Source organism: Pseudonaja textilis, chromosome 13, assembly GCF_049901715.1.
Source record: "Pseudonaja textilis isolate UNSWEBS1 chromosome 13, rPseTex1.2, whole genome shotgun sequence".
NCBI lineage: Eukaryota > Metazoa > Chordata > Lepidosauria > Squamata > Elapidae > Pseudonaja > Pseudonaja textilis.
The window spans coordinates 16009316-16024996 of NC_142002.1; the positions used below are offsets into that span (position 1 = coordinate 16009316).

A 15681-nucleotide genomic window follows, 5' to 3' on the forward strand; every position below is an offset into this window, starting at 1 on the left:
AATTCAGCAAAACTTTTTATGAAATCTTTAGGCTGAAGTTGAGCAATGTTTTAAGACCCTCCAGAATGCCACAGTGATGTCTGTGGGGTATGAATAGAATAGAATAGAACAGAATAGAATAGAATAGAATACATTACATTATTGGCCAAGTGTGATTGGACACACAAGAAATTTGTCTTGGTGTAAATACTCTCAGTATACATAAAGGAAAGGTACATTTGTTAAGAATCAAGAATCATAATGTACAACACTTAATGATAGTCATAGGGTACAATCAACAATCAAGTGGGAGGGGATGGGTAATAAGGAGTGGTGAGAAGATTAACAGTCGTAGTAGTGTACACTTTGTATATAGTTGAACAGTGTTGAGGGAATTATTTGTTTAGCAGAGTGATGGCTTTCGGGAAAAAACTGTTCTTGTGTCTAGTTGTTCTGGTGTGCAGGGCTCTATAGGATCGTTTTGAGGGAAGGAGTTGAAACAGTTTATGTCCAGGATGTGAGGGGTCTGTAAATATTTTCACAGCCCTCTTTTTGACTCCTGCAGTATACAGGTCCTCCATTGAAGGCAGGTGGTTAGTAATTGTTTTTTCTGCAGTCCTAATTATCCTCTGAAGTCTGTCTGTCCTGTTGGGTTGCAGAACCAAACCAGACTGTTATAGAGGTGCAGATGATAGACTCAATAATTCCTCTGTAGAACTGGATCAGCACCTCCTTGGGCAGTTTGAGCTTTCTGAATAGGCGCAGAAAAAACATTCTTTGTTGTGCTTTTTTGATGATGTTTTTGATGTTAAGTGTCCATTTTAGGTTATGTGATATAGTAGAACCTAGAAATTTGAAGGTCTACTGTTGATACTGTGTTGTCTAGTATTGTAAGAGGTGGTAGTATGGGAGGATTTCTTCTAAAGTTTACCACCATTTCTACGGTTTTGAGTGTGTTCAGTTCCAGATTGTTCCGGTTACACCATGAGGCAAGTTGTATAACCTCCTGTCTGTATGCAGATTCATCGTTGTCTCGAATGAGACCAATTACTGTTGTGTCATCAGCAAACTTCAGTATTTTAACAGATGGATTGCTTGAGATGCAGTCATTGGTATATAGGGAGAAGAGAAGTGGAGAAAGCACACAGCCTTGGGGCCCCTGTGCTGATTGTACAGGTATCGGATGTGATTCCACCTAGCTTCACCTGCTTCTTCCTGTCTGTTAGGAAGCTTATGATCCATTTACAAGTGTGTTCAGGTACTGCTAGTTGGTATGTCCAAAAAGTCAAAGACAGCCATGTTATTTTTTAAAAAAATGGAATTCACATTAATAATAAAAGTTTGTCTCTTCAATTGGACCATTGTGGCTATCATCTTGCCTGCTGACTGGATAATTCTTGGATTTGAGGTCCATCCATCTTTAAAATGGCCCAGGTTGAAAAAAATACTGCTCTGAAATACGATTGCCTCACTTGGATGCACAAACGCCAGCTTTGTGTAAACAGCGGAAGCCAGTGTGAAATATGGATGTTTTGCATGATGACAATCTTCGTGGGGTGCAGGGCTACCTCTCCCTCGCCCAGTACCCCTTATTTTGGGGGGTGGAACCTAAAAAAGCTTTACCCTTGTCCCTTCTTGACTCTTGACAAAGGTATCTTTTCTTTGATGTACACTGAGAGCATTTGCACCAAGACAAATTCCTTGTGTGTCCAATCACACTTGGCCAATATTCTATTCGTATTCTTATTGTATACCCTATGACTATCATTAAGTGTTGTACTTGATGATTCCTGACTCTTGATGAATGTAGCTTTTCTTTTATGTACACTGAGAGCATTTGCACCAAGACAAATTCCTTGTGTGTCCAATCACACTTGGCCAATAAAGAATTCTATTCTATTTTCGATTCGATTTGATTTGATTCTGTTTTCTATTCGATTCTGTTTTCTATTCGATTCTTATTGGACCCTATGACTATCATTGCTACCTGATGATTCTTGACTCTTGACGAATGTATCTTTTAAGTACACTGAGAGCATATGCACCAAGACAAATTCCTTGTGTGTCCAATCACACTTGGCCAATAAAGAATTCTGTTCTATTCCTATTCTATTCTATTTATTTTTTATTTATTTTGTCAAGCGATTATAAGATAACAGGAATAAGTATAAACATAGTTATGAATACATAAAATGGATAAATATAAGAAAACTACAAAGAAACATTAGGACAGGGACGGTAGGCACATTGGTGTGCTTATAACTGCCCCTACAGACCTCTTAGGAAAGGGGTGAGGTCAATAGTAGGCAGTCTAAGGTAAAAAGTTTTTGGGGTTTGGGGAAGAAATCACAGAGTCAGGTAGAGTATTCCAGACATTGACTTCTGGATATTCCTCCACATCCTGGGATTTCCCAGTGGTCTCCCATCCCTGCTCAAGCCAGGGATCCCTTCTCAGGACCAGCATATAAACAAATCACGCGTGACCCCACAATCCGCGTGTCTCTATCGCCCCGCCCCCGATCTCCCTCTGGCTGAAGGAAACCTTCCCGCCGGTCTGCGTCTGCGCCGGCTCGTCTCCTTGAAAAGCCCCGCCCTATTCCCCTTAGCAACCGGACGCGGTTGCCAGGGCGTTCGGGCCCCGGAAAGACTTTTGTGACGCGCGCCTCGAGCCGGCTGGCGTCTCTCCGATAGGGCGCCGGCCGTCGTAGGGCGTGTCCACGGGAAGCGCTTCCGGGGTGGCCCGTTTCCCCCCCCCCCTTAGAGCGCTCAGCGAAGGAGGGGGCAGTGGCCCCGGTTCGCGCCCCTCCCAGCCGGGAGAAGCGGCTTTTCCTCGGGAGGGTAAGAAGGCCGAGCTGCGGCCCGCCTCGGGCTGGTTTTGCGGGCGGCCGGCGGCGGGGGCGTCCGCCGTTAACCGTAGCCGTCGGGAACGCTCGCGAGAGAGGGCGGGAAGGGGGTCGCTCCTCGCCCTGCTCCGCTGAGGGGGCGCCCCGAGGGCCCGGAGCTGAGGGGGCCACCTGAGTGTGTGTGTGTGTGGGGGGGGGTGGCGGCTCTTCTCCCCCTCCCCTCCCCCGCCTCGGGGGCGGAGCCCTCCGGCCATGTGGGGCGTTTAAACGGCGCCGTTCCGGGGCTCTTCCCTCCTTTCCCCCTCCCGCCACCTGCCTTTTGGGTCGGGGGTCTCTCGACGACCCCCCCCCCCCGCCCAGGCCGGCCTTCGGAGGCGCCCGGGAGGCAGCCTCTCCGTGTGGCGGGCTCTGCCTCGGCTGCGATCTCGGAGGGAGACAAAGAAAGGGAGGCGCCGTTCTCGCGGCCCCGGCTGGGCTCGGCGCTGCCCGTCGGGACGGCCACGTGGGGCGAGAGCCCCGCGGAGGGTTCGCCTGGGGTGGGGTGGGGGAGGCGGAATCCCTTGAAGCAGAGCCGCCGCCGCCCCCGCCTGCCCGGGCCTGGGAGGTGCCTTTCCGTGGGTTGGTTGGGTGTGTTTTTGTGTGTGTGTGTATACACATACATACACACATATGCATACATACACACACACATACATACACATACACACGCATACTGTACATATATACATACATACAACATGCATGCATACCATACATCTCATGCACACACACACACATACACATACATATATTACACATACACACGCATACTGTACATATACACACATACATACAACATGCATGCATACCATACATCCCATATACATATACACACACATATACCTACATATACACACACATACACATATACATATACACACATGCATACATATACATATACACACACACATACTGTACATATATACATACATACAACATGCATGCATACCATACATCTCATACACACATACACACATATACATACATGCATACACACACACATACCTACATATACACACACATACATACATATACACATACATATACACACACATACTGTACATATATACATACATACAACATGCATGCATACCATACATCTCTCTCATATACATATACACACACACATATACATACATATACACACACATATTGTACCTACATACATACAACATGCATGCATGCATACCATACATCTCTCTCTCTCATATATATATACATACACACATATACGCATACATACACACATATACATATATACATACACACACACACATACATGGGCTGCGCTGTGGGTCCTTGTGCCCTCCGAGCTTGGTTGTTTTCTTGAAGACGTTTATTTTGTTGTTCATTCCCCCATTTTGCAAATTCCGCTCTCTTGTAGTAGCCCTGAAGAAGATACTTAGTGGGGTAATGAAACGCCTGCAAGAAAAATCCGCCAAGCTGGAGAGAGAGCAGCGAGGATTCCAGGTGTCCTTGGAGATTCTCCGTCATCCAGCTCATGCTTTGTCTCAAAGGTGCTTTTTCAAAGGGCAACTGGACTTTGTTTTTCTTTGAAGACGTTTCGCTTCCCATCCGAGAAGCTTCACCCGTTCTTCTGATAAAGCTGCTTGGATGAGATGTGAAGCATCTTCCTCAAGGGAAAAACAACATAGTCGCCTTTTGAAAAAGCACCTTTGAGACGAGATCTCCACAATTCACCCCCGAAGTGTATATTTCTCCTTCTGTTGGAAAAAGAAAGTTTCTGTCTTTTCTTTAAACAGAGTTGAACTCTCCACCTTGGTGAAGGGACCCATTTTCCCCTGAGTTTTGAATTGCAACCTGGTTGGGATAACTTTTAGCATGGGCTCCCTCTGTGACAAGTCAAACTTGAACAGTTTGTAAGGATGTAAGGAAGGGATTGCACCAAAGGGACATGTTTTCCTTTTCTATCTTTCCTTCTTTCGGGCTTCCTCTTTGCCCTTTCTTGATTGCCTTGTTTTTCTTCCAAGCTAGATGACTCAGTGCTTAAAGTGCAGTGGTTTATTATGGTCTGTAGCTGAAGGATGATCTTTTTGCAATACTTCTCTCTGTTGGACGTAATTCCTTTTTTGACTTTTGGGGAATTATGTTTGGTAAATATCATTCCGAAGACCTTGCGTCAGCAAATTAAATGCTTTGTATCAGGATGTTGAAATAGGTACACTTAAAAAGATGGAGACGAAAGGTACAGGCTAAAATGAGAGGAATGTTAAATATAGTTGAAACAATCAGACAAGTATTGTTACGTGAAAGAATAAAAGCAGTTTTTGAAAGTGGAACACAGTATAAGTAGTAATTAAAAAAAAGAAAATCCTAGAATAGATTATACCCTTTGTCAGAAGCTCAAATTCTCATGTTGACAGGAAATACCTGTAGGTATATCAGAGGAACTGTATTTTTAAAACTAAAACACTTTTGTTAGGGGAAGCAGCCTCAAGCTTGCTTTTAGTAGCAACTGATATAAATTCTTTGACATTGAAATGTATAGTTTTGCTTTGTTATAATTGTTCCGTTTTAATTTCATGGTACTCTAATACAGTCACGATTTGTCTCTTCTAGAAATGTGCTTATCTTTTTTTTTAACTATGCGTGTATGGAATACTACTACTTTCTATTTGGCAGGAAAAAAAACATTATTTTGGCAGTTTGATGGTCAGTGTTACATGGACATACACTGCCTTTGATTTGGGAGGAATGTGATTAAAATTGTAGAATTCAGTTCCATTTAATGAAACACTTTGAACTTATAAATTACTACACCAAAGATATCTATATCTCTTCCTTTTAAATACTTCTTTATAATAAATAAATGTATATGGAGATTCTCAATCATTCAGGCCGTGGTTGTCCCAAAGGTGCTATTCAAAAGTCAACTGAGCTTCCTTGGTTTTCTTCCTTGAAAATGTTTCACCTCTTATCCAAAAGCTTCTTCAGCGGTGCTTAATTCTCCTTTCCAGCCTTTTTGCCCTATCAAGGTTTCAGTTTCTCCTGTAGAAACTGTTTTCAGCTTCTCAGTCCTGTTGCGTGGGCACAACTATGTGCCACTTCCATGGCAACCACCTCCAGTTGTTGACTGTTCGTCAAAATAGGTGGTAAATCTATTCAGATTAATTGAAAATGTATATAATTGGTATGTATTGATGAGCCAGTGGTTGCGTTTAGATTATGGTGTTTTTACCTAGTGGTTCATTCGAAATGGTTGCCTATTAATATGGGTAGTTGGCTCTTTGATTTCAGAACCAAACTCCAAAGTCAGGTTATAAACTCTGTTCTTTTCCCCCCTTTAGTTTGATGTTTATATAACTAATTCCAAAATATAAGCCATCAGCAGATTTCTATTCCTTGTTTAGTGTACTAGCATTAATTATTTGTATGTATTTCTGGCACGCTTTCTGTTCGCTTTGTGGTGGTTGCATTATGCAATTAATTCTATATCATGGGATATGCAACTGATTTTTTTTTTAAAAATAACTTGAATATGTACCCAGCACACATTTGAAATTTTAATAGTATGCAGGATAGGGTAAGCAGCATTTACATTGGCATACCATTCACAATCTAATGAAAATGTTAATACTATGTAGGGGACATATTGTTGGTCCCAGTGATGAGTGATTTTCTATTTGTGATACCCAAAATATGTCTCCCGTAAACAATCCAGCAGTGTCCAAAAATTGCTGTAATACAGAATGGATTTCAGATGTTGTCCCTTAAAAAGGAAAAAACCCACCTGCTTAGAACCCAAATTTCGATGTGTTTAATACATCAGAATATTTGACTTCTTTTATTCCAAAAGACCTCTTTTGTTTTCATTCACACCTGACACCAAAAGATTAAACTTTCATTTTGTTTTCAAGGCAAAATTCCTTATGAGACCACACAGATCAGACTTGGTCAAAAGCTCAGTTTTCCTTGCCTTGTCAAGCTGCTAGCTTGAATAGGAATAGGGGGGAAAAAACCCTTCAAAATAAAAAATATATTAGCCATTGTAGGTAGTTAACTGTATATTTAACTCAGATGTCTTATTTTGGGAATTTTTTTTACTTCACATTTTTCCATACTAGAAGTAAATGAAGATGTTACGTTTTGTATTATGTGGGATGATTTACAGACTTACTCATTATTACTTACTATTTTAAAAGTCAAAAGAAGAGAGGTTTCTGGATTATTCAGGACAAAGGCGCCTTTGCCTTCTTTATGGTCCTGACCGCTGTCACTATTTTTCCTGAACTCCCTTAACGCTCATTGTGTTATCACAGCCACCTAAGTTCCATGAGGCTCTTACATTCTAGGGGGAGTATAGTGGCTCAGTGTCAGCCAGCCAGATTGGTTTCACCACAAACATGTAGCTGGAACAAACATTTTTTGGGCGGGTTGAACAGCAAAATGCTTTTATGCCTTTCCTTTCCAGGCCAGGTAAGATCATAGAATTAGGTTACGAGTAAATCATAAACCTGTAGTATCAGGGATCGGTAACTTTGGCATGCTTTGGCTGTCTAGCAAGCGCGCCGCCAAGAATATCTTTTTTGTCTTAATCTTACTGACCCTCTTTTTTTTTTGCACCCAACAATTCTTTTGAGTCACTCGCTTTTCCTCTCGATACATAAGAAGGGGATTTTTTTTTGTACCTGTTCTGTTTCACCTCCTTCCTTTACCAATCAGATTGTGACCTTGCCCCTTTGCCCCGCTTTCTCCCTCCGCAGGTAGCGTAAGGTTTTCCTCTACCTCGCTGAGGACGGTGAAGTCATCCCCGGACCTTCCGTGGCAGTGCCTGAACAGCCTGGATATGATGCCAAAAGATCTCCAAAGGATTTTATAGTTTGACCCAATGATTCTTCTGGATCTATATTTCTCTCTTCAAGAATAAGCGCAAAGACCAAATCCTACTTACTACCAGATATTTTCTTATTGCAAGATCATGGACCATATCACTAGGGAGAAAGATGAAAGGCGAACAGGGAAAACAAATCCAGGAAGAAGTACGCACAGTTCCCGGGCATCAAGTTCCACCTCGGCGGCTGGAGTTCTCATGGTTGGGCCCAATTTTAGGGTTGGCAAGAAGATCGGCTGTGGCAATTTTGGGGAGCTTAGGCTAGGTAAGAGCATGGCAGGTTTGGTAGCTTTCAATCCTGGCTAGCCAGAATTGCCAGTGTACTACAGGTAGTCCTTGACTTAAGACCACCATTGATCCCCGAGTTTTTGTTGCTAAGCGAGACCTTCGTTAAGTGAATTTTGCTCCATTGTACGACCTTTCTTGCCACAGTTTGTTAAGTGAACCACGGCAATTAAGTTAATAACATGGTTGTTAAGTGATAATGTGAGTTGCAAAAGAAAAGTTGACAAAACAATAAGCTACTTGAACCTTTTTTTTTATTTTAGAAAACCCGTACAGCTAAAAATAATAATTTGTATGACCTGGTTGCTATTTGAAACAAATTTCTCTTTCTCTTGCAGGCAAAAATCTTTACACAAATGAATATGTAGCAATCAAGCTGGTGAGTAGATTTGTGGTTTAAAAAAATTTCTGCATGCCAAAGGTTAGCCCAACAAGAAATTTTTTTCCAAGCCACATTTGTCTTGATTGCATCCAGCCTACGTTTCATAAATGTGCTGTATTGTGGTACTACCTTTAAATTTTGTAGAAACCAATCCAGTATCAGCTGTGCTGCTCACCAAAACCAATCCTGGCTCAATTTAATTGCCAGTGATTATTTTTAAAACTCTTACCACTTGCCACAAAAGTTCTTAAAAGGACTGCAGCAGATGAATAGAAGAATCTAATACGAGGAATCCTGCTTACATGCCCACCCATCAGCTCACTTAATTTGGTGGGCATGAGAAGTAGATTTAATTATGTATCGAATTGATATGCGTCCATCTTGCTAGTGATATAGATTCAGTCTGAAAGAAGCCAATTTTGGAATACAAAACTGTTCTCTGTGAGGTTGGAGTGGGCTGCTTCAGGACCAGAATGTTTTGAGAGTGAATGTTTTGCATTCCCACCATCCTTCATCTTTTCTATAAAGATGCCACAGTCCTAAAATGGGTATGTATACATTTAGGAAATGATCAAATATTTCAGTGTTCATCAACTTCTGGCAACTTGAAACTGGATGGACTTCAACTCCCAGAATTCCACCCAACATTTTGGGAGTTGAAGTCCACCCGGCTTCAAGTTGCCCAAGGTTGAGAAACACTGATACATTTTGTTGAACATTTAAAAAGATATGGCAGTTTATCTCCTTTTAAAGCAATGTGTTTTTTCCACATGTTTGCACTACTTATAAATTTATTATATTTATACAGCCAGCCATCTCACAAATGTGACTCTGAGTGGCATAAAATAAAATTTTACAATAGAAAGGCCTTGCTTTGAATGGCCGTGTGTGTGTGTGTGTTTGTATTCAAACTGGAAAGCAAGTGTGCAAAACCAATTTGATGTATTCCTGCTCCTACATTGTCATTTAGTAAAACAATACCATTAAATAATCAGTTCATTTTTGTTTCATTATTTTCTGTTTTATAGGAGCCATTAAAATCTCGTGCCCCACAACTACACTTAGAGTATAGATTTTATAAACACCTCGGCTGCTCAGGTAAGAAACCTTTCTCTTAAGAGTTAAAATAAATTGTGGCAAAGGGGTGTAGTGAAACTAGTACTTACCCAACCATATATTTGAAAGCTACAATATCCTAGAAATCAGAGGGTGCAGTTTTTAGCAGTGATAAATGTAGCACGTATAACTCATCAGATGCAAGGCAGGACCCAAAATAACATTTTCTGTACCCCCAAAAATCTTCACTGTTGTTTTTTTAAAGTAATATCTCTCTGTCAACCCCCTAAAGCACTCCTATGCCTGTTTTTTGAGTTGCCATAAGCAGGAGGGGGAAAAAACCTGAAGGAGCAGTATGGCAATTAAAACCAGGAGTACATTCCATGCTTATCTTCCAAAGATTGTAGCCTAGGCTACCAGATCATCTGCCCTCAAAAATCCTTCATTGGAGAATGTGATTGATGACACACCCAGAGGGGAGGGGGGAAACAGGGTCACAGGTGACCGTAAATGACAATGGCAGAGTTGGCTTCATATGGGTCAATGCCAACATGTTGCTCCTAATAAATCTTTCAGATTCTTTTGAAGCTTGGCTCGAGGCTCATGATTTAATTAGGGCAATTGAGGGAACCCTGACACTGTCCATGTGGCATTTGTAAACTCATTTGAAACTGGTGGTACCTTGGAAAAGTAGCTGGTGATTTGATTCAGTTTGTCCCAAATGGAAAAAAAAATATAAACTATCTTAGAGGCGGTCTGCTTAGCTCAGTAAGCCATCATCAAATTCAATGAATTGAATTTGCCAGTGGATATAAATTGTCACGAATGGCTATACTGGCATAGGTCTAATTCAAAACTTGGGGTTTCCTTTTGAAAAGGAAAGACCAAATGAAATGTGGTGGTGAAGAAACTTGGGATATATTTTTCTAGCACTTTTATTTGTGTGGCCCATGTCAAAGCTGGTGGTTTTGAGGTTTTTTTTTCTTCCTTCTGTGACATCCTCTTGATATAGTGCACTTAATTTTTTTATTTTTTGCATTTGATTCAGTTGAAGGTTTCCCACAAGTATTTTATTATGGTCCATGTGGAAAATACAATGCCATGGTACTGGAGCTCCTTGGTCCAAGTTTGGAGGACTTGTTTGACCTCTGTGATAGAACGTTCACTCTGAAGACTGTCTTAATGATAGCAATTCAGCTGGTGAGTAAAAGAGTAGTTTTGTAAACATCCTCCCTTCTTCCAACCTCAAATATTTCCAATTACAGTATTGCCTTTTGGGGGCTCTTATGCAAACTTCTCTTTATAGGCTTATTTTGGTTTTATTTAACTAGCATGGATTCAGCAAAGAGTTTCCAAAATGAAACTCGGTCACTTAAAAGAGCACTACCGTAGTTAAGCCAAGCTGCTAGTTTGATTACAGTGATTTGTGGCTAAGATAGGCTGCATCAAAATGAGTGTTACAAACAGAAATCAGATCACGGACTGTGGCTTTCAAAATGTTTACTAGGGACTGTTAGATAGTTTGAGGCATGTTGTGGCCTTTTCTTGGTTCATTTGGTATAACTGTGTGGGACAATAATCTTTAAGGAACAAAATGCCTAACCCAGTACAATTCCTTTGCATTCTTTAGAAGGTAGCTTCTTTAATTGATGGTGATCTACTTAGCTTACATTTTCCATTTCCTTTAGCTAAATAAAAGAATGCATTTATACTACTGCAAAAAAGCATCTTGGTATATGAAGCTAGTAGGTATTTTCATATCTAGTGATCCTGTACATGTGAACCTTAATTCGAAATACTAGTTGTGGGCAGTTAGCAAAGGATTTTTAATTCGGAGATATAGAATAACTTATTTTTTTGTCTTTTTATAGATTACTCGAATGGAATTTGTGCACTCAAAGAATCTCATTTATAGGGATGTCAAGCCAGAGAATTTTCTTATTGGCCGGCAAGGAAATAAGAAAGAACACGTCATCCACATAATAGACTTTGGATTGGCCAAGGAGTACATTGATCCTGAAACACAAAAACATATACCTTATAGAGAACACAAGAGCCTTACTGGAACAGCAAGATATATGTCAATTAATACACATCTGGGCAAAGGTTTGTTCAGTATAAATATGCTGCAATAACTGATACTTTTCTGCACTATTTCTATCCTGAAAACATGTTTGGGGGCTGTTAATTTTCATATTGTGACTCTCTTTAAAATTAGCAATATGACTTTGGCATGCCTGCAATAAATATGAATTCAAAGTAGTTTACGTTATCAGTGCATGTTCTTGCACAGCTGTTTATCAGCTGGGATTGAGCTAGTAAGCTGGCATTTCCAAAATTGTCTACTAGGAAATGAGGATGACTGGTACTGTTATTCAATTTTTCTTCCTTTTCTCCTCCTGCCAGCAAAACAAACCACAGTAGTTTCTTCATTGTGACACAAACTGAAATTTTGTGCTTTTCCACACATTAGGAATTCAAAACAAAACAAAATAAGATTTACGTAAAGCTTTTAATCCTGTTTTTATTAAGAGAGGAATTAACCAGATTTACGCATTACCAAAACAAAAAACAAAAATAACCCCACCTGAACAGAAAGTGTGATAGTGCAGAACGTCTGGAGAACCCCAGATTATTCAGTTTAGCTTTAACACAGATGTGTGTTCCATTTGAATGTGAGAATGGCCACCTCGGAGAATATGAATTATAACTCAATTCTGTTGTACATGTAGAACAAACTTTTACTAAATAATTTCTCTGGTTCCTTGTAGATATGTTGCTTCTGTGTTTGCATATTTACGGATGTCTTCTTTATGACACGAGTTAATTACTAGGAATGTAATTACTAACGTAATGTTGATTAAGATGTTAGAGCCGTGTTCTGTTCTGTTACGTGTTTTAGAACAGAGTCGGCGAGATGACTTGGAAGCTCTTGGACACATGTTCATGTATTTCCTTCGAGGCAGTTTACCATGGCAAGGCCTTAAGGTAGATGCTAACATATGCATCGTTTGGGTTTGGGCAGATAGCGTCTGTGTGAATGACCTGCCACTACTGACAATTTATTTTTATTTTCATTCTTTCGGAAGGACATCTCCCTATCCATATCCAGGTTTTGCCCCATCTAATTTGATAAAGTAGATTTGTTACGGTTATGCACTCCAGAAGACTCTGGATGGCTTACAAAATCCCAGAAAAGTAGGGGGGAAAACACCCCACAGCACCTTATTAAAATGATTGAGCAAATTCAAAGGGAAGCTGGTGTACAGAAAGTGGACCGATTTGGTTTCATTTTGCAGATGGGAAAATTAAAATTACTCTTTTTTCCCCCCCCAGTGCTGGTGTTAAAAACAAAACTTGCTGAGTTACGATGCAAATAAAGATGTATCAGATGACGGGCAAGGACTTAGTTAAATGCTTGCCAAGCTTCTATAACTCACTCAAATATTGTTCCCCTGATTACTTTACCTGTCCTCCTTTCCAGGACAGCATCCTTCGTATTATGACCCAATAATAGTTTTTTAAATTAGAATCTCTGCATTTCACAGGCTGATACACTGAAAGAGCGATACCAGAAGATTGGGGACACAAAGAGGAATACTCCAATCGATGTTCTCTGTGAGAACTTTCCAGGTAAGTTTTAACTCTGGTTTTAGTTCTGGTGCGATATCATTTTCTGTAAATTACTCCTAGAAATAAGAGCTATTAAGACGGTGATTTTTAGAATGTAGCTTGTACAGAAAAATATGCTAATATGAAAAAGATTATGCACACACCTGGAAACCATAGTTTAATATATGACTATCTTTAGAGTTGGCCACAAATTTCACTTACACTTTAAAATCTGACTTTTTCTTGCACCCATATGAATAATTACTTGCAAACTCCCGATATTTCAAATGTTTATATTAACTAGGCTGATTTATCAGGTTTGATAAAAATGTCACATTTACAATCTGCTTTCCATTGGATAAAACATTTTTGCAGCTGGCTTAACAGCCACGAACAGGTGTTTCAGTCACCTGGCAGGCTGCAGTGAATAGTTTATGCTGCCTAGACTAAAAGCAGCATATTTGATATGCTGGATGTGGCATTCTGGGAGTTGAAGTCTACAAGACTTAAAGCTGCCACAGTTGGACACCCCAAATCTAGATGATACACTTGGATTAAAATAACAGCAAATTGCAGGTGAAATATTCAAAGCCTTCTCTCATTGGAGTCAACAGGTAAAAGGCATTCTTAATGTTTCTCTTAGATACTTTGATAGCTTCTGGTTCTGTCAACCCTGGTGCCAGTGGCCCAGGTGGGCTCTAAAAAACACAGTTTGCGTGGTTCCAGTCTGTCCTCCAAGTTCAGTTCTGTATGTGATGGAAGATGGTTTCTCCATCACCGAATTTGTAACCGCCTGTGAAACTTCTTTTTAAAATTGGAAACTTAAACTGTGGTGCTTGATGCTCTCTTCCTCTAAACATGGGGAAGAAGGAAAAGATCTGAACCGTGTGTAGCAAACATTGATTAAATGAGGGAGGGCCTCTCCTTCAAACTTCTTTAGAATATGAAGTTCTACCAGCTTTCAGTTCTTTTAGAAGTGGTGTAATCCCTGCCTAGCTCTGCTCTGAATCATCTGGCCTTTTTATGACGGACTTTCTGTTGAGTTCAGCCCTTTCAGTCTGAGCTCCGCAACCCATCCGTGTCAAGAAATTCCCAATATACAAAGGTTTGTAATTTGCATCCCAGCAGCGCAAAGCAAGCAGACTGCATCTCCTTCTTTATCAGCCATGTGTGTGTGTGTGTGTGTGTGTGTGTGTGTGTGTGTGTGTGTGTGTGTGAGAGAGAGAGAGAGAGAGAGAGAGAGAGAGATACACCTGCATTATAATCCATTAAGTCTAAATTCTGCTTCTGAAGTGGCTATAGCTATGTATTTTATCTTTATACCCACCGGTGCCTTTAATAGTTTGGAGAATAAGAACGCTAATATAAACAATAGTTCCAAAAACTGGTGCCTACTTATTGTTTTTGCCCCCTTTTCATAAATCTGCAAATATTTCAACGATGTACTTAAGGAGGCCTCTTTAGAAATCCATGGCTTGGTGGCCCACCCATGCAACAGATTTGTCGATCTCGTCTGCCTCTGTAAACTGATAATTTTAGGGGGGTTTCATCTGACCAGTAGGTAACGCTGAAATGTATTCTGCTTCTACTTCTTTCTGAACAGATTGTCTGATGTTGCTTCTTCCTAATTCCCTTTAACAGAGGAGATGGCCGCCTACCTTCGTTACGTCAGACGATTAGACTTCTTTGAGAGACCCGACTATGATTACCTGCGAACCATCTTCACTGAATTATTTGAAAAGAGAGGATTCACCTTCGATTATGCCTACGACTGGGTTGGCAGACCAATTGTAAGTGGCCATCCTGTGGGATCTGCTGTATTTTCCCAGAAGTTGCTTTTTAAAAGCCAGTTGTACAGCAGGGCTCTCCAACTGTAGCAACTTTAAGAGTTGTGGACTTCAACAAGTCCACAAGTCTTAAAGTTGCTATGGTTGGAGACCCCTGTTTTAGAGCATATGTACCAAGACAAATTCCTTGTGTGTCCAATCACACTTGGCCAATAAAGAAATCTATTCTATTCAGTTTTGACACAACCTCACTATCTCGTTATTTGGAAAGTAAGGTTACTGCCTGGACAGGTAGCCCTCGACTTGCAATAATTTATTTAGTGACCGTTAAAAGTTACAATGGCCCTGAAAAAAAGTGACTTGTGACCATTTTTCACACCTCATGACTGTTGCAGCATCCCTGTGGTCACGTGATCCAAATTCAGACAATTGGCAACTGGCTCATATTGATGATGGTTGCAGCATCCCAGGGTCACATGATCCCCTTTGTCAAACTTCCAACAAGCAAAGTCGACAGGGAAGCTAAATTCACTTCACAACCATGTTACTAACTTAACAACTGCAGTGATTCTCTTAGCAACTGTGGCAAGTAAAACGGGGCAAAATTGACTTTAAAAAACGTCTCACTGAACAAGTGAAATTTTGGGCTCGATTGTGGTCGTAAGTCCAAGGACAACCTGTATTTTATCAATAACTTTCCTGCAAGCCTAGGTGTTCACATTATATTTTTATTTTCAAAAGGGTTTCCTTTTCCTCCCTTTTGAACTGGGGAAGTGTTAACCTTGTTTTCAGGGAATGGATATCAGGGTTCCAGCAGTTACTCCAATTAAATCAGGAGCCTTGAGC

At 40.6% G+C, this 15681-nt stretch overlaps 1 protein-coding gene across 9 annotated transcripts in view; it reads left to right on the plus strand.

The window, feature by feature from the left end:
- Nucleotides 1–2732: 2732 nt before the first annotated feature.
- CSNK1G1 (casein kinase 1 gamma 1) overlaps nucleotides 2733–15681 on the plus strand; it is a 31715-nt gene continuing 18766 nt past the window's right edge. For all 9 annotated transcript variants that reach the window (XM_087941476.1, XM_087941478.1, XM_087941475.1 and 6 more), the window contains exons 1-9: nucleotides 2733–2817; nucleotides 7586–7978; nucleotides 8337–8377; nucleotides 9409–9478; nucleotides 10485–10636; nucleotides 11308–11542; nucleotides 12339–12424; nucleotides 12985–13069; nucleotides 14690–14838. In XM_087941476.1, coding sequence (XP_087797602.1) covers nucleotides 7801–7978; nucleotides 8337–8377; nucleotides 9409–9478; nucleotides 10485–10636; nucleotides 11308–11542; nucleotides 12339–12424; nucleotides 12985–13069; nucleotides 14690–14838 — 996 coding nt within the window. In that variant the 5' untranslated portion in view covers nucleotides 2733–2817; nucleotides 7586–7800. The remainder of the gene's footprint in view (nucleotides 2818–7585; nucleotides 7979–8336; nucleotides 8378–9408; nucleotides 9479–10484; nucleotides 10637–11307; nucleotides 11543–12338; nucleotides 12425–12984; nucleotides 13070–14689; nucleotides 14839–15681) is intronic.